This window comes from Myxocyprinus asiaticus, chromosome 4 (assembly GCF_019703515.2).
Source record: "Myxocyprinus asiaticus isolate MX2 ecotype Aquarium Trade chromosome 4, UBuf_Myxa_2, whole genome shotgun sequence".
NCBI classification, from domain to species: domain Eukaryota; kingdom Metazoa; phylum Chordata; class Actinopteri; order Cypriniformes; family Catostomidae; genus Myxocyprinus; species Myxocyprinus asiaticus.
The window spans coordinates 34289321-34302500 of NC_059347.1; the positions used below are offsets into that span (position 1 = coordinate 34289321).

At 36.1% G+C, this 13180-nt stretch overlaps 1 protein-coding gene across 1 annotated transcript in view; it reads left to right on the plus strand.

Annotated features, from left to right (window-relative positions):
* The window catches only part of LOC127435368 (relaxin receptor 1-like), an 82283-nt gene that overhangs the window by 28659 nt on the left and 40444 nt on the right, over positions 1-13180 (plus strand). Inside the window, exons 4-5 of the mRNA XM_051688794.1 lie at positions 12294-12399; positions 12761-12832. Of these exons, the coding sequence (XP_051544754.1) occupies positions 12294-12399; positions 12761-12832 (178 nt within the window). The remainder of the gene's footprint in view (positions 1-12293; positions 12400-12760; positions 12833-13180) is intronic.

Below are 13180 nucleotides of genomic sequence, written 5' to 3' on the forward strand. Positions count from 1 at the left end.
CCTGGTCTGTCCAGATGTTGCAGGATATGATGCAATCCTATGTTGACTGCATCATCCACAGACCTGATAAGCAAATTGAAGGGGATTTAGAAAGGGTCCAGTGATGTTCTTCAGTTGGGCCAACACCAGTCTCTCAAATGATTTCATGACCACAGACGTCAGGGCGACAGGTCTGTAGTCATTAAGTCCTGTGATTTTTGGTTTCTTTGGGAGACTTATAATAAGAGACTTATAATAATGGGAGACTTATAATAATAAGTATGTGAGATTACAATAGTGATGCATTGCTTCGCAAGCACCACTAATAATAAGCTTATATAGTAGATCAGTATGTTGGCTTTGACAAGCCAACATAATAATAATAATAATAAGCTTATGTAGTAGATCAGTATAATGAGCCTACCATTACTAGCAACAACTTTAAAGATGAACACATAAATTCAGTAATTATAATCCAGTAATATATAATATTCTGGAATGTGCCATTCTGAACTTTTACTCTTGATGTTTTAAGTATATGATGCTGATACATTTGTACTTTTACTTAAAGGGATAGTTCACCCAAACAAGAATATTCTGTCATCATTTACTCCTCTTCATGTCGTTCCAAACCTGTATGACTTTCTTTCTTCTGTGGAACATATATTTTGAGACTTATTATACTTATTAAGACTTTTCCATGTCTCTCAAAGATATGATTTTTGGCTTCCTTATGATAAAAACAATGGCTAATTTCATTGATATTTAAGAAACTATCAAAACCATTAATATTTATATTAATCATATCTTAAAACTTTTTTTTTTTTTTCCAGGAGGCTGTTAATTGATAATGTTGTATTCAATTAATTTAATACTATCACTTTATTTACTCTGTTTTATCATTAGTTGTTTTGAGATGCATGTTTTATCCATTTGTATTAAGCTCTGTATTTTTATATTTTATTTTTCCGTTCTATGTAAACCTTGAGAGGCCTCTTTAAAGGCGCTATAAAAAATAATGTTTATTATTATTATTAACTTCTATTTTAGGAAAGGATACCTTAATGTCAATTTGCAGATGTTTCAAGGCCTGCTTAGCCAAATGATCTGCCTCCTCATTCCCTTTCACACCTACATGTGCCGGTACTCAAAGAAACTTTACTAATAGGCTAATTCTAGTTGTCTTATTCTAAATAAGCTCTGTAGTACTTCATATATTATGTCTTGACATGCTGTAGATGCTCCACTTGACAAGCTTGCTAGTGCTTATGAGTCTGTACAAATCACTGATCTTATCAATTGTGTTTCTTCCACCCACTGCAGTGCTAGAGAAATGGCTATTAATTCTGTGGTGAATACTGAAATATGATGAGTGATTCTTTTTGCTATTTTAACTGTAAAAAGTGGTATATAAACTGCTGCTGCTGTATTTCCACATTCTGGATCCTTTGATGAGGGTTTATTCAAAGAATAATGCATTCAGTGAACATGTATGAGTAGGTTTAGCATGCATTTAGGGAAAATAGTTTTACAAAATATTTACTCTGTAAAAGACTGCCTTCAGATTTCAAAATCCAAAAGTAATTCTCCTTATTACAAAAAGAAAAAACTAAAAATAAAAATAAAAGCATCTTGCCTTTAATTGAAATGATTTTAAAATACTCATATATAGGCTTTCTCTAAGTGCAACTTGAAATACTTGTTGGCTGTGTTACAGTATATTTGTTTCAAGTATGACCATGTTACCATGTCCTTTAAATATTGGTCTTTTTTTTTAACAACTGATGCATTGTTAGCTGCTTTTTTCCAATTTAAAGGAGGCAGATTGCAAAAGAAAGGGACTGCTGATTTTTTTCTTCAATTATTTCAAGTTGCACTTAGAGAAAGGCAGAAGTCAATGAGAATACACTTCAAAAGTCCACAAAGAGTCCACATAGATTCCAAGGGTGGTCTTGTGCATAGAGGTTAGGGCTTCATCATAGGAAACATCCTAAAAAAAAAAAAAGGTCAAATACAAAAATTAACAACAGACCAGGGGTGAAAGGGGGAGTTTGTTTTAGGGAAACATACAATTTTAATTTAAATAACATACCATGTACTCCTTCACAAGTTTTGAGAGGTCTTCATTCAGGTTAGCAGCAAGTGCTCTCTAGACGCATTCACGTTTTCTTTTCGATGGTGGCATTCTGGAAATGTGACAAATGAGCAGTGTTCAGCAGAATTAACACACAAGTTAGCATTTTGATTTTCAGACTTATTCCTGTACCTCTAACACTTTCTTTAAATAGCACCACATAGAATATCCCACTGCATTATTTCTACAAGAGTCAAGTTTGTTGTGCCTACTGCATGAATGACAACTCTGATGCTTCTGAGAAATGCGGTAAAGTTACGAACAAGCCCTGAAATTAAAACGGTATGAATCATGTGCATATTAACATTCCAGACCATATAAACCAAGGTTTAAAGGGATAGTTCACCCAAAAAGGAAAAGTTCAGTCATTATTAACTCAACCTCATGTTGTTCAAACCCCTTATGTTTATTTTCTTTCTGAACTCAAAAGGTTAATTTTGGCCAGTTTGCCCTGCTGGTTTCTGTCCATACAATGACAGTCAGTGGTGCCCGTATCTTCTGAAGCTTCAAAAGCATCATCAAATAATTCCATGTGACTCCTGTATAATCTGAGTGTTATGAAGTCATATGATTGGGTTTGGTGAGAAACAAACAGAACACTCTTCTGTGCCCCTGTTCCTCCTTTGTTTTTGGAAATTCTGAGGAAATGGGTTGAGAAATGATCAAAATGACCCATATATTTGGACACCAAAGGGATTGTTGTAATTACACTGAATTCCACAGATACTTAATAAAATGTTAAAATGGCAAATCAAATTGGTTGCTGATAAATTTGTTACAATATGATCATATACCACAGTATTTCTTTACCAGCATGTACACACAGATGAAATACAAAATTGTTACAGATGAACAAACCTGAATTACATCCAAAGGAGTTCAGTGCAGAATTTGGATTTACATACAACAACCATCACAGCTGACATTACATCACAAAGACTTACCTCTTGCTCAGTAAAGAGCGCTGGTCATCTGTTCTTAAATTCCACGAGGAAAGGCAGACCTCACACCTCCTGTGTACAAATGCAGACTAGTAAATTATGAATGATCTAACCTACAAGTTTAGTAAGCAAGATGCCATCTTATTCAAAAGTCCAATGTATTTATTGCGATATGTGTAGTTAGAGATGCCAAAGTTGGAGTTAACATTTGATGTTAAATAAAAATGCTCAACACCATTATTAGTATGCAATATTGCCACTTGTTGGGAAATAACTAAATAAAAGCAATAGCCTATAACAAATAAATCTACTAATGCAAACTTCACACACACAAAACACACTGACGTAGCTACCTGGAGACGACTTTTTTTTTTTTTTTTTTTAACTGGAAAGGACGTGTGTGTCAGACGTGTTTTAAGGCGATGTACATGGAGACGATGTACTTAGTACACGTATAATTTTTTGTAATACATTTCTGATATATGCCGCCGTTACGTTATCGACGGTAGATGTTCCATATGTGCACTCGCCGTGACGTCGCCTCCGGTCTTACGTCAGCAGTCCCAATCAATCCCATTCAAAACTCGACACGGTATGACGGCAACGGAAGGGTAGACTGCTCCTTCTCCCGGGAAGCCTTTAAAGTGGCACTATCCACTCGCCATAGACGAGGAGAGTGTCAGGCTTCTTCTCTAATGTCATTGGTCATGGCGTCAGTTCACGGCAAGGTAAACGACGATCGACATGATTGGCTGCTTAGTTAGAAAAGTGTTGTCAGCTTTCACACCCCATAAAAAGGACGCCATAGGATATTGGGTGCACGAGCACCGCTTGCGTGCCGCCTCCGAGCCGCTAGCAAAACCACCCGCGATTTGCCACTTTCCGCATTCCTCTCATTGAAAATGAACTAGATACTCGTAAAAGCGAAGGCTTGCTAGTGTGTAACGGCCTTTTGACATGTCCAGTGTAGACAGCTTCAAGCCGTCGTGGCGCATTATGCGCCCAGTGTAGACAGCAACATTGACCAGAAGTCCAAAAAAAGCCCCCTGACTGTATGTTGCTCTGGCCCCTTACCTATTAAAATAAAACAGTTTTGAATTTGTTTTGGGCCCCCCTGGACCTTTTGGCCCCTAGAATCGTTACCACCTTTCACCCCACTAGCTAAGGCCATGAGTGGCATACACTTTAATACACTATACAAGGTTCAGTCAATAAGCAGCAACACAGCAACGTTATTTCCCTGCGACACTGCTGTAAATAGCGAACATGGCATCTGAGGACTACTTCTGTTATTTTCTGTTCTCCGTTATTTCGCTTTATTTTCACATGCCCCTATGTTGCTGGTGTGTTTGTTTTCATCGCGACCTCTCGCAGCATTGAGCTGCAATAGTGGGGTTTGCCTCTTACCTCACTTTATTGCACTTGAGCACATACATATGCACACTTTTCAAAAACCAATAAGAACGCCACTTTTATTCTTTACACAATGAAATATATAGAATTAAATATATATGGAGTGTAAGATACAGACTGGGTCTGGCACATAATAGGTGATACTTATGACTTGGTGCATCACAGTATTATTTGAATGCCAGATCAAATGTAGGCAATTATTGTGTGAATCATATCATGCAATGTCATTACTTCGTTATCAACTACCAGAATAATGTAATTAATAAATTATATACTGTAAGTGTGATTTAAGAATCCTATGTATGGGATGAAATACAAACCTTTATTGTTTTGCAGTGGTGATGACACACCATCACATACACTACAACAGTCAAGTAACTAAAGCTGGCTATGTAAAGATTTTCTCAATACACAAGATTATAGCCATGGTAATATAAGCCAAACATGACACAAAACACATCCTTTATTTAAATCCTCAGACAATTCTAAAGAGAGGCCTTACTTCACATTTTTCCCAAGCCACAGCATGATAACTATGAATCAAAAAACAAAACAACAACAACCAAAAACCCATTAACAGATGAATACAATAATTTGATAATTAAAATAAAGCTGTGCCCTATTACAGTCTCAAATAATTGATGAAACTAGTTAATTTAGATGATTATTAGCCACCAAGGTGTTTCTATCCATTCCTCAGGTGCATCAGTAGCAGGTGTATTAATGACTCTCCTAACAAATACAGTATCTATGTGTGTATCAAATGCTCAACAATGGCAGCTTTACAAAGAATCCTACAGCTTGCGCACAGAAGGTGATGCAGAAGTCAGGTAGTGTATATAAATGCTTACATAAGGACAAATTTCTTCCCACTTGACCCTACATCTGATGACGACATCATAAGAAAATTCCAGATTGCAAGGACCAAGATCCTTGAATTGCTGTAGGTTGTGAAACCACACCTTCAGAGGGCCACAAGAAGAAACTACACCTTAAGTTCAGCACTGCAGTTCTTAGCTGCACTGCATTATTGTGCTGTGGGAAGTTTTATGGAGGTGGTTGGTGATGGCCTGTGGCTCAGCAAGTCTTAGTTCAGCAAGGCTGGGAAAGCAGTAACACCTTTGCTGTTGCAGCTTATGAACACAACGATGACTTTCCCCAAAACTCTTCAAAAAATCCAGTCACAACATTGCAGTCATGGAAATTTGTTCAACTTCTTGAGGAGGAAGAGGGGGTCATGCTGGTGCTGATGATGATCATCCACTGAACTCACATCAAGGCAGAATGCATCCTGCAGGAGCAGAAATCAGAGAACATTTAATTCAGAAAATGTTTTGGTTACTTTTTTCATTTTTAAATACAGTTTGGTTACTGTATTTTCTATTATTTCATCTGACTGACATAACTTGTGTTAATAAACATTCTGTGTAATTTCCTTCCTTGGTCTATGTTTTTTCCCCTGAAAACATCAGTTGAAAGACTACTGCAAACAAGAAGTATATATTTGTTTTCTTTAACAACGCCTACTGAGAATATTCCATATTCTATTATATTCTACTTCTGTGAACACCTCACAGTATACACAAAACCACTTACACAGACATATTATCCCAAACAGAAATCAGATATATGGTCATACATGTATATTTCTACAATTATTGTTCATTTATTTGGGCATATTTGCAATATAAAATTACACTGTGATTTATTAAATTATGTTTTACATATATGAAAGTGTTATATTTTGAAATATGTAAATGAATGAATTTTACACTTACATAGCACTTTTCTGACACTATACTCAAAGTACTTCATGCAGATATTTTGCATATACTGTATGTACAGTACAGATAACTTTTTACATCAGTGAAAACAATTAACATGCATATTGTGTTTTACATATATAGCCATATGTGAAAGTTCTCTTTGGAAAATGTTGTAACAAAGATATTCACTTGTAAATGATAAAATAACACCTTTTCTACGCGAAAACGAATCCAATCCTGTGTTTGAAGGGAGAACAATTGTGACAGTCACGCTGGAAGATCGTTTCAAACTGGATTTCCAATAAAAATAGCTTTGAGCACCACAACTTCAAGCCTTTCAAAGCTCTGAGTGGATAGTGAAGTATTTTAAAGCAATAAGGCATATGGGTGATAAGTCTGAACAGAACACACCCCAGCTGCAGCGAAATCAATGACGTCGACACCACAAAGTAACAAGGAACTATGCTTCTAACCACAGTTGGAGTACGTAAATCGGGTTTCCCAAAAGCATCATTATTTAAGTAGTTCGTAAAAACATTCGTAAATTAACGCTCTTGAACCGCTTTTAAATCCATTAAGTGCAACTTAAACATATCTTTCTGGCATCTTTCACAGTTTATCAATTTTTATAATTGGAAAGCCATTGTAAAGTATTTCAGAGGATAAAAAAAGTTTGAAAATCCGCTATGAAATCAGTAGGCAGTCTCCGCAGTCTGTGCATGCAACATAATAGGTCTAAATTTACAAAACATGTAATACAGTACAACATAATATTAGCCTTCATTGATAGGCATAATTGTAATGGCAATAGAAAGAAGATATGTTCTTATTAAACATATTATTTAAGAAGACGTGAGTAATGTGACCATGCAGTTTAAAAATTTAATAAATATGCCTTCATATATATATATATATATAACAGAGGAGATTAGAGCGAGAGTGTGCAATGAGAGATTCCCCCTCTCTCTATCTTCCTCCTCCTCTTCTTCCTTCCTCCAGTGGCTGGTTCAAATTGGCTCGCCTATAGTCTTTTTACAAGGCAGTAACAAATTGCATGATGCATAATGATGCCTAATTTCTTTAATTAAATTCTGTAATAGTTAGGTAATAAATTTTGGCGACAAGGTTACAAACAACTACATGTTTATCAGTATTTCCACCAGTATGCCCAGAGCTGCGTAAAATGCATCTGATGTCCTATCGCAAAATCTCGGGACACGTCTTCTGGATGGAGGTAATGTTCCCTCTGCACTGTATCAAGAGACGCAATCCATAATTTAATGAACTGTACGCAAAAACAAGAGCAGGAGAAATTGAGAGGCGATCAAATAAAATGCAAAATATAATTCTGTTTGCCCAACATGTCATGCATGTGAGTCCTTTATCTAGATTTGAGACTTGAAGAGAATAAGCTTAAAGATGTTGATCTTTGACACAGTAACACTGAATTCAACATGTTTCTTGTAGAAACACCATGCCATGTGTTCCTCTAACAGACTATTCATAGTAGTAGTTGACAGATAATGTATAATTAATATAATAACATTAAAATGAATATAATGAATGTAAAAAAATTTTTTTATTAAAACGGTTGTATTTATTCTTGTAGTGTTACAAAGCAGGAAACAGGAAAATGCATATTCTTAGGTGTGTTGGAGTTTTAGTAATGGCTAGAACTGATCTGAACATGAATATTAATAGTAATACAAGTATGTCATTATTATTTCAAAATGTGGTATGGATATGGGATTGATTATTTTGCACTCTCTATATTTAGTTTCTGTACTTGTAAAACACTAAACAATTAAGTCAAGAATGTTGGAAGGTGAATTTAATCTGGTCAGTGCAAAGGGTTAGTCTCAGTCTCAGACGGCATGAAATCTGCAAGAGATGTCAGAAAATCCATTCTATTGGCTGGCAGCTCTTATGAGGTGCACAGGTTTTGATCACTTTTTCAGAAAACAAAGTGTTGTTTAGAAGTTACCAGGCTAAAACGAGCACCTCTGTGGAAGAACTATAGTCGAAAACTACTTTTGATTAGATTTGCCAAAGCTTGCAATAACAACAACAACAACAAAAACAACAACAAAAAAAGCAGTTGAGTACTGCTTTAAACAGATTGTTAAAGCAATTATTTGAATGAGCTACCACTTTGTTGTATGTCATGCCACATTAAATAATAAAAATAAGTAAAAAAAAACATTCGGGGTGCCTCCAAAAGAAATTGCCAAGGGCCTCTCAATGTCTAGAACCGCCCTGAACCACTTATTGCTGTGTAGGTAGACATAGGCATAATAAAGTAGGGTGACCACAGTTTATTAAATTAATATGTAAGATGCAATTATTCCATTAATATGATTTGCTGGAACTTATATTCTTTTGTTTAACATTGTACCATGGTGAAACGGAGCCTTATTTAATTGTGTTTCCTGAACTACATCAATATCTGCATATTAATGTCCGGTGCTGAAGTAAATAATTCCAAAAAACCACAGACTTCTACACAGTCGAGGATTTTTAAAATCAAAAATGTATCTGACACACAAAAATATTTTATAAAAATGCAAATAATCTTATCTAGGTTAACAGTATATACATTTCTAGCAGAGACATATCTGCCTATCTTCATTTGAAGAAGTCAAAGCTCAGTTTTCAGCTTTTCTTTTCTTTTTTCTTTTATCCCCTTTACTCCCAATTTGGAATGCCCAATTCCCACTACTTAGTAGGTCCTCATGGTGGCGCAGTTACTCACCTCAATCCGGGTGGCGGAGGACAAGTCTCAGTTGCCTCCACTTCTGAGACAGTCAATCCGCACATCTTATCACGTGGCTCATTGTGCACGACACCGCGGAGATTCCGCATGTGGAGGCTCATGCTACTCTCCGCGATCCACGCGCAACTTACCACGCACCCCATTGAGAGCGAGAACCACTAATCGTGACCACGAGGAGGTTACCCCATGTGACTCTACCCTCCCTAGCAACCGGGCCAATTTGGTTGCTTAGGAGACCTGGCTGGAGTCACTCAGCACACCCTGGATTCCAACTCGCAACTCCAGGGGTGGTAGTCAGCATCAATACTCGCTGAGCTACCCAGGCCCCTCTAGTTTTCAGCTTTTCTAATGTTAGATATAAAAAAAATAAAATAAAAAAAAACACATGTTACTGGGACAGGCTCCAGTACCTTCACGACCTTACATAGGATAAGTGGGAATAAATTAATGTGTATTTTTTACAAATATATATATATATATACACACACTACTGGTCAAAAGTTTTGAAACACTTACTCATTCTTTATTATAATTTTTTCTTCTTCACATTTTAGAATAATAGTAAAGTCATCAAAACTATGGATTAACATAAATGGAACTATGAGAATTATGTTGTGACTAAGCAAAATCCAAAATAAATCAAAACTGTGTTATATTTTAGCATCTTCAAAGTAGTCACCCTTTGCCTAGAATTTTCAGAAATGTACTCTTGACATTTTCTCAACCAACTTCTTGAGGTATCACCCTGGGATGCTTTTTAAACAGTATTGAAGGAGTTCCCATCTATATGTTGGGCACTTATTGGCTGCTTTTCTTTATTATTTGGTCCAAGTCATCAATTTAAAAAAAAAAAAAAATGTTTGTATTAAATTTTAGATTTATAATGAAATAAATTAATATGGTGGCACAATTATATTTTTGTCTACAAAACTAATTTCAAACATTTAAGCATACGCCTTCAGATCAAAAGATTTTTAAGATCATGAGAAACATTTCGGTCAAGTGTTTCAAAACTTTTGAAAGCTGCTGTTCTCCAATTATTTTTTGTTCTAGTATAAAAAAAGAAATATAAAGAAAAAAGCATCACATACTGAATTTCTTCTTTGGGATAAGCAAAAATGGCAGCAAAAAGATAAGTAAATAAATAAAACAAAAAGAAATGGCCATTGTAAGGAAATACAGTTAATACCCAGTAAAGAGACCAGTATGAACAATGATGACCAGGAGCCAGAGTTTAAGTTTCAATGAAAAGAGAGTTTACTGAAGACAAAGTTCTCCACATTTCCAGAAAGAGAAAATGAGTTGAGGATCTAACGTCGAGCTAACTTAAATTACAGAAACAACAGTACTTATAGGCATATGCAAATGAATAGACATCATCTCTTACAAGTACAAAGATCTGATAGGTGACCAGTACAGATTATTCTAGAAATCTTACAAGCATAATGTTCTCTTTAACTACGTGAATGCAATCATTCAAAGATTATTTTCTTAAAACACTAAGTCAAGCTGGTAAGCAGAAATGGGTCAGAGTTGAGTCTTCTCTTTAGATAAACTGGTGTCCAGTTCCTCTGACTTAGTCACATGATTCTCAAAACTACAAACAATCCCTCCAATGACATCATTAGACAGAACACAACATTTCTCCCAAGGTTGAGAACCTCTTTGGGACACAGGCCTTATCAGCTAAAACAAAATAGAACAATACATCCAAACGCAACAGAAAAGTTAGGCAGAAATATACTTTTAGCGATGAATGCTAAAAATGTATTTGTGTCAGTAATTAATGACCGAAAACTTAAACCCAATAAAACTCTTACTTAAACTGAATAATAATAACAATTAAATAGTTGCAACTCATATGTATATTTGTTCTCTGGGAGCCGGGCTAAATGAGAAAGCACTGTTAAATGCATTCCTGACATGGGTCAGACCCCCAGTCACACCTCAGGGGTCAAATACACAAATGAACTGCAACATTCATAATTATAACATAACCGGAATAAATGCACATGACTAAAAACACTTTGATTAACAAGTGTTAGTGAATGTATTCAACTCATCAATAGGCTGAAGAGACAGGGGTCCACTCCTTCACCATGTTGTAATGCACATTACAGTTTTTTTTTCATTATCATTATCACTACATTTTTTTTTTTTTTTTAAATGGACTGAACAAGGCAACACGAATACAACTGGAACACATTTTTAAAATTAATGTGATGTGTGAAAGATTTTAGGGCTATGAAAGGACACGTTCCAGAGTACAGTGCCTTTTAATGCCGATTTCTCTGGCTTTAAAAACAACTCACATCAGTTTCCGAATTTAATTGGAGCAAGCTAAATGGGAAATGTATTTAACAAGGAAACAAAAACTTTTAAATGGTCATGGTTGTGATGCCATGCAGTTTATAAATGGATTGAATAGGGCATGAATAGAACTGGAGCATAGATTTTATACACTAATGAAAAAAAGTGGTTTGAAAGGGTTTGGAACAACAAAAGCACCTTTTGTCATGTTAATGATGGGAGTTTATCTATTTCAGAAAACATGAAGTAATCTATCTCTCCATCTGTTTCCTGCTCTCCGTCTTTATTAAATGATTTCTGTAGTGTAAAATCAATACTCATCAGCACAGAGTCTATAGATGAAACAATATAGCCTATCTCAGAAAAGCAGATATAAACACAATCAAACACACACACAACACATTTACTTAGCTATCTAAATGTAGACCTTTATAAGTATGCATTACCATTCGTATCTTATATCGAAAGTAATTGCCTAGCTGCCCATATTTATAATGAATATTGAAATACTAGCTTCGCAAATAGTGCCATGCACTGTTTATTTTAAAGGAGCTTTTACTGGGGCGTGCTGAGTGACTCCAGCCAGGTCTCCTAAGCAACCCAATTGGCCCGGTTGCTAGGGAGGGTAGAGGCACATGGGGTAACCTCCTCGTGGTCGCTATAATGTGGTTCTCGCTCTCGGTGGGGCACATGGTGAGTTGTGTGTGGATGCTGCGGAGAATAGCGTGAAGCCTCCACATGCGCTATGTCTCCGCGGTAACGTGTTCAAGAAGCCACAGAATAAGATGCACGGATTGATGGTCTCAGATGCGGAGGCAACTGAGATTCGTCCTCCGCCACCTGGATTGAGGCGAGTCACTACGCCACCACGAGGACTTAGACCGCATTGGGAATTGGGCATTCCAAATTGGGGAGAAAAAATAAAAAGGAGCTTTTGCTGTGGAATTTTAATGGCCTTTTTGTGTGTGTGATTTCAGTGTTAGATGTCTATCCAGATGTATGTCATTGTGAGGGTCGGAAGGTGAACTGTAATGGCAAAAATCTCCTCCATGTCCCTGTTGTGTCCTCTAATGTAACAGCACTGTAAGTATAACACGGGAACAGAAAGAGCAATAGACTTAATACTTACATTAAAGGAATAGTTCACCCAAAAATGAAAGCGCATCATTTACTCACCCTAATGTTGTTCCAAACCCATATGAATTGCTTATTCTTTTTTCTATACAATGAAAGTAAATGGTGATTAAGGCTGTCATTCTGCCTAGCATCTTTTTTTATGTTACATGGAAGAAAGCCACACAGAACAACATTAGGGTGAGTAAATGATGACAGAAACGTTAGATTTTGGGTGAACTGTCCCTTTAAACATGAAAGTAGAAAAAGCCACAATTCATTTTATTTGTTATAAATTTGAATCATTATTTTCCTCACATTCTCCCCTCAGAGAGCTGAACAGTAACAGGATTGAATCTCTCTCTCATGATCTGTTCATTCGCTATAGACACCTGGAGAGACTGTGAGTGACACTTCATTCTTTCATCTCTCCTTCTGTTCTCTGAATCCCTCTCTCTCTCTCTCTGCTATCACTTCTAAGCTTGTTAAATGTCTGAATCTCCTTACCTTAAGCTGAAAGTCATGATTTATAAGTGATGATTAGTTTTGTAATTATTAATTTTAAAATTAAATTTTCTCTAAAATACCACTAAGTTGTGTGTGTGTGTGTGTGTGTGTGTGTGTGTGTGTGTGTGTGTGTGTGTGTGTAGTGGGGAGGGGGTTCAACTTCGGGCACTTTAATGCACCAGTCAGAGTTAGTTTTGTTAAAACTAACTTTCTTTTTGTTACTGTTTATGAAGTACACATTAAA